At 47.1% G+C, this 15,984-nt stretch overlaps 1 protein-coding gene across 1 annotated transcript in view; it reads left to right on the forward strand.

The window, feature by feature from the left end:
- Positions 1-15,984, forward strand: part of TP53INP2 (tumor protein p53 inducible nuclear protein 2) — a 47,481-nt gene that overhangs the window by 17,420 nt on the left and 14,077 nt on the right. Inside the window, exon 2 of the mRNA XM_090064567.1 lies at positions 7,917-8,292. Within this exon, the coding sequence (XP_089920693.1) occupies positions 8,169-8,292 (124 nt within the window). The 5' untranslated portion in view covers positions 7,917-8,168. The remainder of the gene's footprint in view (positions 1-7,916; positions 8,293-15,984) is intronic.

A 15,984-nucleotide genomic window follows, 5' to 3' on the forward strand; every position in this document is an offset into this window, starting at 1 on the left:
AGGTATTATCTGCTGAGGTATCTCTCTCCTGCTTTCTCTGCAATTCTGGCTGTGTTTGTGCATTGGTGCTCTGAGCCTGCATGTGTATGTGGGCATCAAAACTGCTTCCATTGTAGTATTGTGTGCCTTCTGAGTGTTTATCACAGTCCTTCACAACTGTACACAAGTATTAGCAGATACTGGATTTTGGATTTAAGCAGAAGGTGGTTCACTGTAAAGGAGTATCATGTGTTTCTTTTTTTGGGCTCGGTCTTGCCATCCATCTTATTGAAGCCAGAAAGAACAAGCTTGTGAGGTCAGACATTAGTGGCGGACAAAAGTCAAGATAAAGGACATCAGCTGAAGGGTACCTGGTCCAATATTAGCATATTTCTGAAAGCATGCCAGCATCTGATAGCAGTTCCTCCAGGGAAACCACCTACTGGCACTGGATGAAGAGTCATGTCACCTGCATTTGCTAGCAACCAACCTTGCATGGTGTTGGTTTGACCATGTCTTTAGGACATGATCCCATTCCATAACCAAGGAAACCCACTTTTTTAAAATTGCTGCAGGTCAGCAGTTTAGACTGAAATGAAGAGCTGCCTGCAAGCTTTAATACAGGATCTGATCCTGCAATACGTACCCACAGTAGTATTTTTGTTGATGTCATTGGGCCTATTCAAGCTTGCAAGCTGAGTTCCTCCTAAGAAGTCTGGTAGGAATTCTCACTCATAGATTGTGGAGTGATTGTGTGTTATGGCGATAACTCTAATGGTTTCTAACCTGGAGAGAGACTGCTGTAGGAAGTCTAGCAAGGACAGCTTGACTGAATGTGCTTTTGGATAGTCAAGAGCTGGGTGAACCCTAGCATGCAGAATAAAGCTTGCAATGGTTAGGGATGTCAGCAGCTCTGTAGATAAGCAGATGGTCTTCTGTTCATAGGAAATCTGGCTACCATGTTACTGGCTGGATGCAGAGCCTCCTACCTGAACAGTGTATTATCCCTCCCTCACTTTTTTCCCCTAGTTTAAAACTAAATTTCACCTTCTCTCTTCCCCAAGTTGTCTGCCCAGCAACTCTTGTCCCAAGATGTGTGTGTGCCCCACATAGATTAGCTTCAATGCTAGTTTCTGTATAATGTTCTCTGGTATTTTACAATGAATGCGAAGAGTCATTTAAACAGATGAGTGTTTAATGAGCCCTCATGAAACAGCTCCCTGAGACCAGACATGCAGGGAGTTCACAGCAATTACTAAAAAGCTCCCTCAAGGATTTTTATGTGACAGTTAAATGTGAAAATGTCCATCCTCATGGCAGCACTAAGGAAAGAGCACCCCAGCATCGCAACGTACTGGAGATGCAAATTATTCACACAATTGCAATTGAACCTCTAGTATTTTCTGTTCCTCCTTCCATTAAATGTGAGCCACAAAGGCTCTCTCTCACTGTGACAATGTGGGCGCATCTACATGAGATGACAACTGCACAGAATCCTAATAACACTACGTAGTAGCTCATCACAGCATGGACAGTGCTAAAACACTACTGTACAGTATTCAGTGGTGCCTTATGGTTGTTGGGGTCCTGGGCAAGAGAGTCATTTGGGGCCCCTGAGAGGCTTAATTTTGATGACCTATGAGCAAGTCAGATATTTTCAATTTCAGTTTCACTTTGCCCTATCCAAGAAACTGCAATGAAAGTATCTTAATACTAGAGGTGCACTGATACATTGGTCCAATATCAGATCAGCAGCGATATAAAGAAAATTGTCTCTATTGGAACTCGGCCTGATATGGCCAATTAAATGGCCCAAGCATGTGTGCAGCTGCAGCGCTGTATGTAGGTGGTGAGGAGCACAGCTGGGCAGCTTGAAGAGCTGCATGCAGTTGGTAAGTCTGGTGTGGGGGAAGGGGGAAGGGAAAGGGTGCAAGGGGGGCAGATCAAGGCCACTACACCAGACTTACCAGCTGGAGGCAGCAATCCAAGCTGCCAAGCTGCTATCAAAAATTGGATCGGTCTTGGCCGATATGCCTCCTTAAAACTCAGCTAATTGGTATTAGCCCCAAAAATCTTTATCAGTGCACCCCTACTTAATGCAATATTGGCAATACAAATATTCAGTGTAATTAATTTTTTATTTTTTATAAAGCGTGGGGCCCCGAGTGGTCACCCTGTTTGCCCTCCTCTAAGGCTGCTACTACAGTATTATTAGGTTACTGCACAGTAGCGTCATTAAAAAAGTGTTTGCCAGCACTACTTCACAGTAACTCTGGTTAATATGCATTTATTTAGTACTTGGTTATACAAGTGCTGCCTTTGAGCAGCACAGAACTAGAGGTCAATATTAACTTTTTAGGTATAGCCAGTTAGAGCACTGGGATAGCTCCCCTGCACAGCTGCTTGAGAGGAGCACCTCCATGGAGCAACATGGTATCAATAGTAATGAGGCAATCATATTCACAGATATGAGTGTATCCAGGCAATTGGATGCCTGACATGGGATCTGTGTGTGTGTACATTACTTATGTTCCTATTGTGCATGGATAAGATTTCATATCTGGAAGCCTGCTGCTGGGGCATTGTGACCACACCACTTACCAGAGAATCATGGCCTGTCTTCAAGTTGTTTCTAGCCTACTTAGTTGAAGAGAGAGTCTTTAAAACACAAGCCCACTTGAACTTGAAAGTTAATTCATAATTGTCACTGAGGCTCATTATGGTCCCAAAGGTCATCCAAATCACCAGGAAGGTTTTCAGTACAGCAGGATTGGTTTTGGATCAGACAGCCTTAAGAGGAGAAAAAACGGAGATAAGAGTCATAACAAGGCAGCTCAGTTGCATGGGCAACCTAGTTTGTGATTAAAATAATCTACAGGAGAACAACCCCTGAAACAGTCTCAATAAGGAGCCTGCCGAGCTGCTACTCATTTGCTTTTGCAGTCCACAGCTGCTCAGAAAGGGTCTAAGGAGCTCCTTCAGCGGGCAGGGCAGGATGGAGAATTGCACACATCTGGCCAGCATGACACGTGTACACAGACAAGTTACCCTTTCTTTCTGTCCCTCAGGGCACTCAGCAGTCTTCTCCCACTCAGCCTCAGAAAGGTGAAGAATCTCTGTACCCTGATCAGCTCACCCTATGCCAGCATTTGTTACACAGGATGCACTTTCACATGCTCCAGTTACCACTTCTTTTCAGGTCTGCTCACTCTCTCTTCCCCACCCTCCAGGCTTTGACCTACTGAGGTGACTGTCTCCGGTTCCCTGAATATACTGAGGAGAGAGGCAAAAGTACCCCACACCACAGAGATGCATTTTGTCACAGCCTTGATAGTCTTTCCACACCAAACAGCATTCTCCCCATCACACTATTGGCCCCTCAATACAAGGACTTCCTTGTTTCAACATATCCTGAGGCTGGACCTGGATTCCTGCTTCAGGGCTCAACAGTCCTTCTACACCACACCTGGGCTCAGTCCTTTGGCCCAACCATTTACATCACTATCCCCTCAGGCCTGCTTTCTACCCTGTCCAGGTGCCCTTCCTCTTCTTATTCAACCCTACTCCAGGCTCTTCCCGGCTAAGGCACCTGCATGACTTGCTTGAAGGACCCCCTCGTTGGAGAAAGGGGGATCCTAGGCAACCTCTCTAATAGCAAGCACAGCTTCCATCCTAATCACCTAATCATGTGCTCTCTGATCAAGGCATCACCTGGTGGTTTATTCCCATAAATCAAGGAAAAGCAGATATAGATGATGCTAGGCCCAAACTCCCAAAAGGCTACTTCAGTCAAAAACAACTACTCTTTTAAACAGGGGTCTTGTCTTGTAAGTTCAATACATATACAACTGTGCAAAGCAGAGACTTGTATGTATAACACTATCTAATGGTTGCAAATTTAGCTTCCACAAGTCTATCCCCTGGTGTGTTCTAGTTCCTTTTAGTCCGTTATCTAAATGAATTTTTCACTTTGCACCTCCCATCTGCAGACCTCCAAGAGCTTTACTGATACGAATTAAATTAGGCTCCTACCCCCTTCTGGGCTGCAGGGAATTAGGTTCCCTATCACTAAAATGGGGGTGGTAATGAAGCAGAGAATGACAGTGACTTGCCTGAGGGTTTGAGTTCCTGGCTCTGTAGAATAAGTGCCTGACTCCCTGACCCGGATGGTAAGCGACAGACGTGCTTCTTCCTTAGCTCAGAAAGAAACAAGCCGAAGTGTTCAGAACTGGAGAGCGATTCTGTGTGTTTAACTTTGGAACGGAGAGACGTTTGTATTCTACTCCCCTTTAAAATGCTGTCATTATTGGTCTTGGGGGGCAATTCTGGCTTTTACCTCTTGGACACATAGCCTCGAGGGGAGAGAGTTGACACAAGGTCACCTCTGTGCTGTCTACATCTTGTGCCCCTTTAGCAGGTAAAAAGCCTTCAGTGCAAGTTACGGCAGCCCCCAGCTGCTCTAACTCCAGACAGTCCTTCCTGAGCTACTTATAGTCTTCAGTAGATTGGATGATGGACCTGCCCCAGCATAACCCACTAAGCTGTTCTTTGGGCCTTCCTTTACCCTGTTAGCTATTTTCCTCCTCAAACAGTTTCCCCCAAAACATTAAAAATCAAAGTAAAACAGGATGTAGAACTAACAGGGTATTTGCAGCCAATAACCCCATTCACTGTGTTTCTGTGTTATAGCGGTCTGTCCGTCTTGTGTATTTGAACCGTAAACTCCGGAGGAGCAAAGCATGCCTACTTTGTTATATTGGCACAACAGGGCTCTGCGTTTGGTCCTGCACCACTGGCATAATAAATAAACCCATGGTGTGACAGCTCTGTACTGCAGAAACTCTTGCCTATCAAATTGACATTTGTTGTCTCCGTCTGCTGCAGGAGTCATGTATATGGTCCAGCAAGCACTCCCCACTTCTTAATGTTGTAAGCAAAGTCTTTGCTCTGAGTTCAAAGCTGTTGACTTGTGAAGAACTTTCATCACGTGGCTTGTATTGGAGAACCAGACAGTTACAGACCTTGCACTCTAACATATTTTAATGTGTGTACTGGGGAGTTGCCAACTTGCTGCATCGTCATTTTGATGCCAAAAACCTGCATTAAAACAACATTATTAGGGTTCCATAGTCAAGTGCTCACAACTTAGAATTAAGACAGCCTGAGAACCTGCATGTGGTAATGATCGCATGCTGCTTTTCCACACTAACAGTGAATCTATCCCCCACAAGATCCTGGTCCTGTCTCTTTGTCCAACTAGTCCTAGTTCTTCCCTCCTCATCACATTTGTCTCCTGTCCCTGTTCTCCTTTTTTCCTAATGCCATTCTCCGTCCAGGTTTTCTTGCACAGCTGAGCCCGGTCCCTTCAGCTCCCAGTTCATTTCCTCTGATCCTAATTCCCAGTTTCCCCTTTTCACCCTCCACACCAAAAGACTCAAGTCCCAATCAACACCCTAAGAACCTATACATCCCCCTTCCAATCTCAACTCCTGTTCCCTTTGCATTTGATTGAGCTCGCTTGCTCCTTGTTGCTTAGACTTCCACAGGGGGAACTCAGGGAAGAGAGAAGCTACAAAGGCCACCTGGCTGTCAAGTTTCATCTCCTTGCTCCAAAGCATGGGGGTGCTTAAACTATGCACAGAAAAGGCTGCAAGGTTCTCTGAACCTGAACCAAAGCCATATTGTCCCCTAGCCTCATTCTCAGAAATTGCTATTTGGGATGAAAGTTTCTGGACTGGACTGGAAAATCTTATCCAAAAATTAAAGGGGTTTATAATAAGTTATACCCTTGAGTGACACCTTACCAGCCTCAAACCTCCCCTAAAGTGGGTGAAGTTCTTTATTATGAAAAACTCATAGTGGTGCTTTGCATGTCTTAGAGTCAGTAACCTTATCAAGCAAAAGGCATGGCTCACAAAGCCATCTGCTATTTTTGTAAGAGTGCATCTCTTGGACACTACCATCATACTGCAGCCCAAGAGCCCCAGTGCAGTTAATGCCTCTGATATAGTGAACAAGCTCTTATGGGCTGCAACTATGCAATTCTCTGTTAGGCCTGCACTTGCCCTTTGCATGACAAGACATGTTTTTTCTTGCTTATGTTATGAATGCAATAGCGAAGAAATTGGGCAAATTTCATATACATTTGGTAGATTCATTTGCTTTCCAGATCTGAGATGGCTGAAATCTGTGTTCAGTTGATGTGAGCTCCGAAATTTGGAAGAGAAAGAGGGATTAGTCAACTGACTATATTTTCTTCAGTTTCTCTCTGCTACACTCAAGCAGGAAAAGAGTTTTGAGGACATGGAGCAGTGAATTGCTTTTCTCCCCATCTTTTTATTACTCCTTGTATTTCCAATAGCAAAATATAAACCATTTCTTGCTCCTCTTCTTCCTGCGTAACATGCTCCCCTCATGCCTAGTTCTTGGGCAGTAGTCTGGAAATAGGGAAATAAGCACTCTGTTCCCAGTTCTGTCACTTGTCTGTGAAATACCCACCTAATTTTGCAGTGCTTTGAGATCAACAGGTGGGAAGAGCTAAATCCACACTAAATATTATTTATTATTTATTTATCTATTTATTTGTAACTTCCATTTATTATTCTCCTACGTGGAGCTGTGTCTTTGTCTGGAAAAGAGGACCCGGGCTGGCACATTCACCAGTCTAAGAATCTGGATGGCTGAATCTTGCTGGCAGTGAGCTGTCCCTCAGCAGATGCCTGCTCTGGGTGTACATATCCTGTCTGCTTCATCTTGATAAGGAGTGATTGTTGTTGACCAAACCCTCATGGTTTAGAGAGATCAGGGTGACCCCTAGCACCCTGCTGCCTACGTTCTAATCAGCTTTTCAATACAATTGCACCATTATGCCCATCCAAATCCCTTTCCAGCTTTCCATCAGAGCTTTGGGCTAAAAGTGCTGAGCCAGATTCTGATCCCAACATAAAACTGGAGTAACTATTGCAATGCATGGGTTCCTCTTTTTACAGCAGGGTAATCGAACTCAGAATCTGGGCCAGGGCTAACTTCCTATGGTACAGTTAAAATTTATCAGACCCCCCCCCCCATTGTCTCCTGCTGTCACCCAAGACTCAAATAATGGAAAAGTCTGGAGCATTTGTGTAACTGGTGAGTGCGACTCACTCAGCACCATCATGGGAGCTAGAAACAGCTCATTTTGTTTGGCTATGTTTTTCTGAACAAAAAAGTTACAGGGCCTCTGCTTCCTACCTCCAAACAGATAAAGACACCTGTGACATAACACAGAATCCAGGAAAATCTGTTCTTAGGGGGTGTCCAGCCTGGCTCTACAGAAATAAATACATCACCTGCTCCATCTAAGCACAGGACCTTGAGGTGCTCAGGCAATCCAGACCCCTCCCTCAGCTAGCTATTAGTAATAATGCTTGTACATGGAACAATATTGTGTTTTTCATCTAAAAAGTACATGATGCAGGTGAGCAGGTATCAAGCTCCTTGTCTTAGAGAGAAAAGTGACTTGGCCAAGATCAACCAGGAAGCCAGTGGCAGAGCCAGGACTAAAACTCATGGCTCTAACGCCCAATTAACCCATTTCTTATTCTTTCTATAGTGTCATAAATATGCACTGAGGAAACTGGGTAAACATGAGTAACTGTTTGGGAACAGATGAGGGAACAGTCATTATTCAGGGTGAAATGGAGAAGGAAAGAACAAGGCTGGTTGGTATGGGGCTGTGGGTTCAGTAAAATAAGAGAAAGTAAGAAGTGTGGCAGCCTGACTCTAGACACTGCCCTAGAGCACAGCATGCAGCACACTTGAAAGGAAAATGTAGTTAACTGTAGCTGAGCAATGTCAGGGTTTCCTTCCTCCCCTCCCTGCAGCCTGTCTGAATCCCTCGTGATGTGGGAAGCCTGGGCTTTTCAGAGGGCATGAATGAATTTCTCCTTTCTTCGCAGGCCTTTGCACTGAAGCCAAGTGAAGAACCTCATGATTGCACTATATATATCTCAACTCAGCTAAGATTTCACTAGGAAGGAAGTGATTCCTGCCCATCAGAAGGATTTGTCCACCAAGACAAGACTCCTGAGCTGTACCGTCCTAGCCAACACCCGCCTGCAACTTCCATCTTTGTGTTCTGAGGCCAAGACACAGCGCCAGCTTTCATCTTTCTACCCATCAAAACTCGCTTCGGAAATCATTCCCCAGCCATGTTCCAACGCCTCACCAGCCTCTTCTTCAGTGACAGCAACACCCCTGAGGGCCTTGAGGAACCAAAACTCTTTGTCTCTGAGGAGGAGGAAGAGGATGGGTGGCTCATTATTGACCTTCCAGGTGAGAGAACAAGGGGAGGGGTACATTTCTCCACATACCTAAGCAACCCTTCCCATTCCTGCCACTGCCCCTCTGACCCAACCTCTCCCTGAGCCCGCATGGCTCTTCAGAGTCTGGTTGGCCTCCTACCCTGCACTTGCTGACTTTTGCCAGGGTGGGAAGCAGAAATGCTGAACATACTACAAATTAGGTAGTTCCCTTAGTATTTTTGACTTGGTCTGAGGAGGTAGAAATCTCCTGAGGGAGCTTCTCCTTTGAGGATCTCCAGCCTGATCCCACAGAGCCACAAGATTCAGACTGCCAAACATCTGACTTCGAAATTTACTGGTACTGATGTGGGACATTGCCAACTCCATCTCTGGTCAAGCCAGGCTGCCCAGCCTAACTGCTCCAGGTAGGGCTTACCCATTCTGTATCAGAAACTACAGCCCCTGCTCCCAGACTGAATACACCTTGCTGTTGCTCTGGGGCGTTCCCTCTCTTTGTTGTCTGAACAGCACTTCCCAGCTCCAAGGCGGCCTGAAAGGAGATAGATGGATAGCAGTAGTGGCAGCCTCAGGAATGCTGTCACCTTGTCTTCAGAGCGAGTTGAGACTGCTCACCATCAGTCCTTTAACATTTGTTCAAAGACATGAATTGCTGGACCTGGGGCTGGGTAAACGGCATGAAAGTTGCCACATATGCCACTAGATATCACATGACTTCTCAGTGTTTGAGGAAGTAGTGCTCCATGACATCAGGAAGCTGGTCAGCTTATGGTAGGAGTATCATCAGTTTATCACACCTAGACAGGCTAATGGGAGAGGAGCTGAAATGTCATATAGCACCCAAGTCCTGATTTTGCCTCCTTCGAAGGCAAAGGCCAAAATCCCACAGACTGAAATGACAGCTGGACTGGACCTCTAAATGCAGCACTGCTTGTGTGCACTGCAGTCACTGAAATTCAAGATTCAGTACTATGTGGCTGAGCAAACAAGCTCAAAGACAGATCACTGGTAATGTTTTCTGGGAAGATTTGTGGAGCTGCTGGGATAAGGAGTATGGTTTCACATCGAGGCTGCAGAGTCAAATCCATCTGAAATCAGTGAACAGAAGCACTTGCTGTTTGGTTGCCTGTCACAAATGTATAAAAGATGATTGTCAATCTTTATCCCATTTAGCTCTGACAGCAGCTACAGAAACAACAGTGGTCATGCCAGCTGCCCTGGTTTGGTGCAGTCTACCCATGTCATGGCACAAAGTGGCTGGCCCAAAACTGGCCATGGCCCAAACTGGCTGCTAGGGTGCCATCTTCTTCTTACTGCACTGCAACTCTGCCCAGAAATAAGTAACTGCAGCAGTGGAATGGTTTGGATCTTCTTCCTCTAGGGATAGTCAGTCTTTGTCCCTTCTGCTAAATTTAGAGCCAAACTGGGCTAAAACAAGGATAAATAAAATCTGTTTTAGCTCTGTTAGGCCTTAATATCAACTTTAACTCCAAGAAGACAGCTCTGACTGGTTATGCTTTTTGAGCTCCTACTGGTTATGCTTCCAGTCTTGGGAGAAGGAGAGCTGAGGGGTTATAGGATAGGTCTAGGGTCTGGGGAGGTTGGCATTCAAGTCCTGCTTCCACAGCACAGACTTCCTGTGGGACCTTGGCCAAGTCACTTATCTCCTCTGTGATGGTACAATGAGGACAATAGCATTTCCCTACTTCATGGCAGTTTTGTGAGGATTAAAAAACAAGGTGCACACACATTGTAGTGGTGGGGACCATACAGGTAAATGAGGCAGGTAGTGTTGAGGTGCTAGGCACACCTGTTGGTATCTGTGCTACAGCTGCCCTGGGGAAAACTAGAGTCTCCGTTCCTCTTGTGGCATAAGCACTCAGGACTCAGGGCTGTTTCCAACCCCTACAGCTTCCACTAGTAGTACTGCAGCAGTCAGGGCTTTTACTGCCATTGAACCTGTTTTTTTCTATCTAAAAATCATCAGGGCTGTAAGTCCAGCACTGTTCAGTCTGTCTCTTTCTTGCTGACTGGCGAAGAGTTTTGAGGAGGCAGGAGGGACAAGGAACATTGCCCACAACCCAGGTGCTCTGCATATGAGAAGAATTGTGGATTTCTTTCCTAAGTTGTCCTGCCCTAGCCCCACATTCCTCCATTGGTTATAATATGACATACAGGGCCACTCTCAAGCTCGGGAATCCAGTTCTTCCTGACTATTACCTGGGTCTCCTACTTCCTGGGCAACTGCCCTGACCACTGGGTGTTTGCCTTTAACTTACAGGAGAAACCTCAGCTTCCTCTTGAGACAAGGTTTTTCCCTTGCAGGACTTCTGTCCCTGACCCAAATTCCTTTCATCACAGAAAACCTCTCAACTCGACTGCTCCTGTGCTGCAGATAATAGATTCAAGCTGATCTGGCTGCAAGGAGGGAGTGGGGAGCTACCAGATGGTAGTGAATCTAAAAGAAAGATCCTCACATTTTACTCCGTAGCTCCCAACAAGTTCTGAGTCTACAAACCAACTCAGCCAGTAGATACGGGCTGGACCCAGGGATCACAATAAATCAACAGATTGAAGGAGCTTTTACACATTAGTCCTGCTCATCCCTGCAACAGCAAACAGCTCATGTTATGTGTTGAAGGCAGCAAGATCTAGCTTGGCTGCAGGAGAATCTAGAAGATGCTCAGAATATCTCCTACAAATAGATGTGCCTGGTGCTAGATTTCTCAGTGGACTTATGCCAGAAAACTGGCCGCTTGCTTTCCCTGACTTGTTGGGAAGCTGTCTTGCACCACTCAGGGTCATGTCTCTCTGTCACTCCTTTTCTGCCAGGTGAGCTGCACTCAGGTCCCACCTGCACAGTACATGGAGCCAGGCAGGAGGAAGTAGATCTTAAAAGCATGCTGGCAGAGAAAGGGAGCAGACTGTGCTGTACTATTTTGTCCTTCCCTGGAATGCCACGGTGTAGCTCACTGATTCAGAGCAGAGGGCACACTTAGAATCTCCCACTGTTTTCCTTTGCCTTTGAAATCCGCTGAGGCTTTAAGTTCCCAAAGCCCCGGCAATGCTTGTCGAGTTACTGAGCCTCCACATGGTGATGCAGTGAGGAGGGCTGGCAATGGATCTTCACAGCAGAACTCTTTGGTTAAGTACAGACAGTCAAAAAGACAGAGACTAAATTGATTCAGTCTGTGTAGATTGAACAAACAAGCAATGAACAGACACTCACTTTCAACTTGTGAAATGCAGCCACATGCCTGCAATGGCTCAAGTCAGAAGCTGGGGGTGCTAGAGCAGGGTGCCAGCCACTGCCAAGGGGAAGGAAAGGGAGAAAGCCTCCAAGACTCCCCAACTCGCTTCCCCCACCCCATCCCTGCTCCAGAGGAAGGGATGTGGCCAGGCACCAGCCTACTGGAGGGTGAGGACCCCAGCCTGGGTCTGCCAGGGGTGGAGGGGAGGTCACTTAAACCAGTTTATGTGTAACTTCTGTCCCTAACCTTCTAGTCTATAGCACTGTAGTCTGTTGGGCCCTGCCAGTGGTTGGGCCACAAGGTGATCTACTAGGTATATGCCTCGCAAATGAACAGGCTTTAGTTCAAGCGCCCCCACCACCATTTTGAAGCACGGGGACACTGATACATGAGACACTACAGCGCTTTAATTAGACTGGCTCTCAGAGCCATTCTAATTACAGCACCACCCCCTTCCCTTCCCACCCCTGGAGCATGTGTAAAAGTTCCCTTGGACTCCTAACTTTTAGGTCCCTTTATTGAATTAGACTTGCAATCCATATAAAGCAGCATACAAGTGTTAAAAGAGTTTGCTAGGTCACCAGGCTAAATACATCTTTGATCACACTGGCTGGGGACTGTGCAGGCCAGGGTGGGGGCCTCTCCCTAATCATAGTATCCTGCTGGAGCCTGGCCACGTCCCCACATCAGCTCAGCACTACAGAAGTGAAAGCAGGGCTCACTCCAGCACCCCGTGGCATCTAACCTGAGCCACTGCAGGCATGTGCCTGCATTTCCTGAATCAAAAGTGAATTTCTATCCATTTGCAAATTGGTTTGATCTTTGCAGGTTAGACTAACCTGCAAAGATTGAATGAATTCAGACTCAGGCTTCTTGAATGTCTGTCCCTAGCCCAGATGTTTCAAGGCTTCTCTCCAGTGCAAAACCTCACCTCCTGCTATTAAGGATCCACAGCTCAGGAATGCCACTCTCTTTCATACAACAGCTTCATTGTCCAGGCACCCAGACAGCAGGTGGGAGACTAGGATTACTCCCCACCCTTTGCCTGAGGAGGCTTAAACCCACATCTCCCACTTCCCAGTGCCCCAACCACCAAGATGTGCAACAAAGAATTCAAGCATTGCTGGGCCAGAATACACAAAAGGGGGCAAAATTATGAAGGTACTTGTGTGGAAGGTGCCACCCTGGGCCTTGCTTTTCAAAGATCTTCTATAGTTTATACGCACCAGTCTTTAGGTGTCTATATCCAGTTTGGATCAGGCATATACTCTCAGAGGTGAAAACAGATAGTAAGTTACTCAGATGCCTCCCCCGCCTAACTCATTTCTGCTAGTCAGTCTGTTTAACAAGCATAGTCTACTTTTAGTTCTGCCCCCCAAAAATTTTGTTTCTCCACATTGTGGAAGAAGCTTCTCACTTGGATGTGGGGAGGGCATCCATCCAACCTGCCATGGCAAATTGTGTGCACAACAGGCAGTTGTTTTGCTTCTGGGGGAGAGCTGCCATTGCATTGGCAATTTGGTCTGGGCCCAATATTACAAAGAGAGACTGTGCCTGGGTTCACTTGAAAGTTTCATAGTTGATAGGGTCAGAAGGGACCTAAGCAGATATCAAGTCGGACCCCCTGCCATGGGCAGGAAAGGATGCTGGGTTCAAACGACCCTGGCTAGGTGGCTGTCTAGCCTCCTTTTGAAAACCCCCAAGGTAGGAGCGAGGCCCACTTCCCTTGGAAGTTGGCTCCAGATCCTAGCCGCCCTGACAGTGAAGTAGTGCCTCCTGATGTCTAACCTGAATCTACTCTCAGTCAACTTATGGCCGTTGTTCCTTGTTACTCCCGGTAGTGCTTGGGGGAACAGGGAATCTCCCATTGCCTGCTGGTCCCCCTTGGCAAGTTTATAGGCGGCCACTAGATTCCCCCCTCAGCCTTCTCTCGTGGAGGCTGAACAGGTTCAGGTCCCATAGCCTCTCCTCATAGGGCCTGCCCTGCTGTCTCCTGATCATGCGAGTGGCCCTCCTCTGGACCCTTTTGATGCTGTCTACATCCCTCCTGAAGTGCAGCGCCCAGAACTGGACGCAGTACTCCAACTGTGGCCTGACCAGTGTTGCACAGAGGGGGAGGATCACCTCCTTGGACCTGCCCACGATGCATCTGTGGATGCATGACAAGGTGTGGTTAGCCTTCCTGACCATGTCCCCACACTCCTGAGCACTCTTGCAGCTCCCTGTTGTTGGAGGCCCTGCTTTTGCACTGGTGAGAGGCAAGCCCCCAGCCTCTCCTTCCCTGTATAGTGGTGCTCCCTGGAGCTAAGCTTTGTGTCTGTGGTAGGGAACATGGGAATGCAGAAAGTACCATTTTTGGTTTGCAGATGACACTCAGAGGAGAGAGGCCCCTGCTATTTCCTGTTTCCAGGCTGTTCCAAATCCCCACGGTCCTTCCCCAGCTGGGACAACAGAAACACACTTCAAAAACAAAAATGTGCATCAGCAACCAGCCCTGCCAAGAGCTCGCTGAGCATTTTCTGCCATTGGGGTGAAACTCTGACAGGCTTATCTCTTCACAGTTCAGGTTATGGTGAGCCCCCCCTCGACATGTCTGCAGAGCCTTTTCTGCCAGCTCAGTATCACAGGATCTCTCCCCCCCACCCAGGAGCAAGTCAAGGTTCATTTTCCCATCCTGGTGGCCAAGGTTCTGCCTCTTCTACAGTATTAACTTCTCAGATGGTGTGGGGTCAAACTACAAGTTCCCTACCCAGGAACACAGTGCTGGCTGCATGTCTCTGTTTCTGCTGGCTAAGGAGACACTCATCACAGATCCTCTGGCGGCATGAGCCAGCTAATCAGAACAGTTACTTCCATCACACAAGGAACCTGCCAGTCATGCCAAGACTTTGCCCACACTCCCCCCAAATGTATCATACCCTGAATTCAGCAGGCTTGGCTTTCACTGGCCCAACAAGAGAGGCAAAACAACCCAAGGGCACTCCACCAAGAACACCGGCTTCCTTGGATCTCAAGACCTCTACCAGGAGCCCAGCTGCTGTTCTCTGGCCTGTTGTTCTTTGGAATCAAGTCAGTCGCACCTATAGGAAACAATAGTGAAAGCACTACTGCCCCTCCAGCATTTAAGCTATTCCTAAACCCACTGTAGGGTGACCCATTGCTGTCAGGAGCAAGCCAGTTTCCCAACACAGATGGGGCTTCCTTTTGTTAAGGAAGACAGTGTGTGCCTTTGCATTTCTGTTGCGAGTGAGATGACTCAACCATTTGCAATGGCAATTTATGACCTTTTACTTGCAAATTATGCAGAGAACTTGAACAAACAAGCTTGTCTCTGTACACTGCAGACCCAGCCTTTCTATTCCTGCCACTCTACTTTAAACATGTGCCTTTGCAGTCTCTTTATAAACCAGGGTCACTCTTATATTACAGATATTTTTAGACCTCCTGCCAAGAGACTAATAACTACCTCCCAATGCAAAAACAAGACCTGTTAACCTTGTCCCCAGGACACACTTTGCCTGATGGAAGAAGACTGATGAGAATTAATTTCTCTAAGATCCCTAGGATCAGGCATTACCTCTCCTTCAAAAGCTTTGGGCTGACCTCACTCATGCAAGTGACCATATACCAGCAGTGATCTGAAGTTTACTGCACTGATGGCATTTTAAACTTTACTCCCAGGCCCCCTAAGTGAGCACCTGTCCCCTGAAATGGGAACACAGGAAGAAGAGGGTGGTCTGACTCAGAGTGAAAAAAATAGGAAGGTGCTAGGCAAGGAATCAGTGGGGTGGACAAGTAATGAAGGCGGTGCCTGGGAGGTATGGAAGTGGCTGCGGGGGTGGAAAGAGGCCCCTGAGGATTCTGGGGAAGGTGCTACAATCAAGAAAGGACTGCTGGGGATGCCTGCTCCCCACACAGGCCAGACAGAGGCAGGCTGGAAGGTTCCCTGTATTCTTGGTGATCGGGGTGGGGGGGTTGGAGCAGCTCGGTGGCCATACTTGGTGGGTGGGAGAAGTCAGGGTGGTAGCAGTAGTCTGGTAATTAGGTGGTTTTTGAAACATGCACATGCTCAGCCAGCTTGCTGTCAGTGTGTCTGGCTCAGCTGGTCAGCTCTTTCTACAGATAGCTGAAGTATGTGATGGTTTATTGGGGGGGAGAAATATTATCAAACAGAGACACCAGCATGAGTGTCTCCAGGTGCCTATTAGTGGGGGACATATGATTCAGCCTAACTAGGACACCTACAACTGATTTTTGTACAGAAGACTCCATTTTTCTTTATGGCTTTCTGTTTTCACACCGGCTGACCAGGCCTGCAGCTCACAGCTTGTCCATCAATTAATTTTGTACTCTCTACAGCAGGGGCAGGGAAAGTCTAGTTCATGGGCCAGATCGGGCTTGCAACAGACTCCATTTCCCAGCAACCCCTGCCCATGACACTAGGGCCAGCAGTG

This window comes from Crocodylus siamensis, chromosome 10, assembly GCF_052110815.1.
Source record: "Crocodylus siamensis isolate JL-2025a chromosome 10, ASM5211081v1, whole genome shotgun sequence".
In the NCBI taxonomy this organism is placed as follows: Eukaryota; Metazoa; Chordata; order Crocodylia; family Crocodylidae; genus Crocodylus; species Crocodylus siamensis.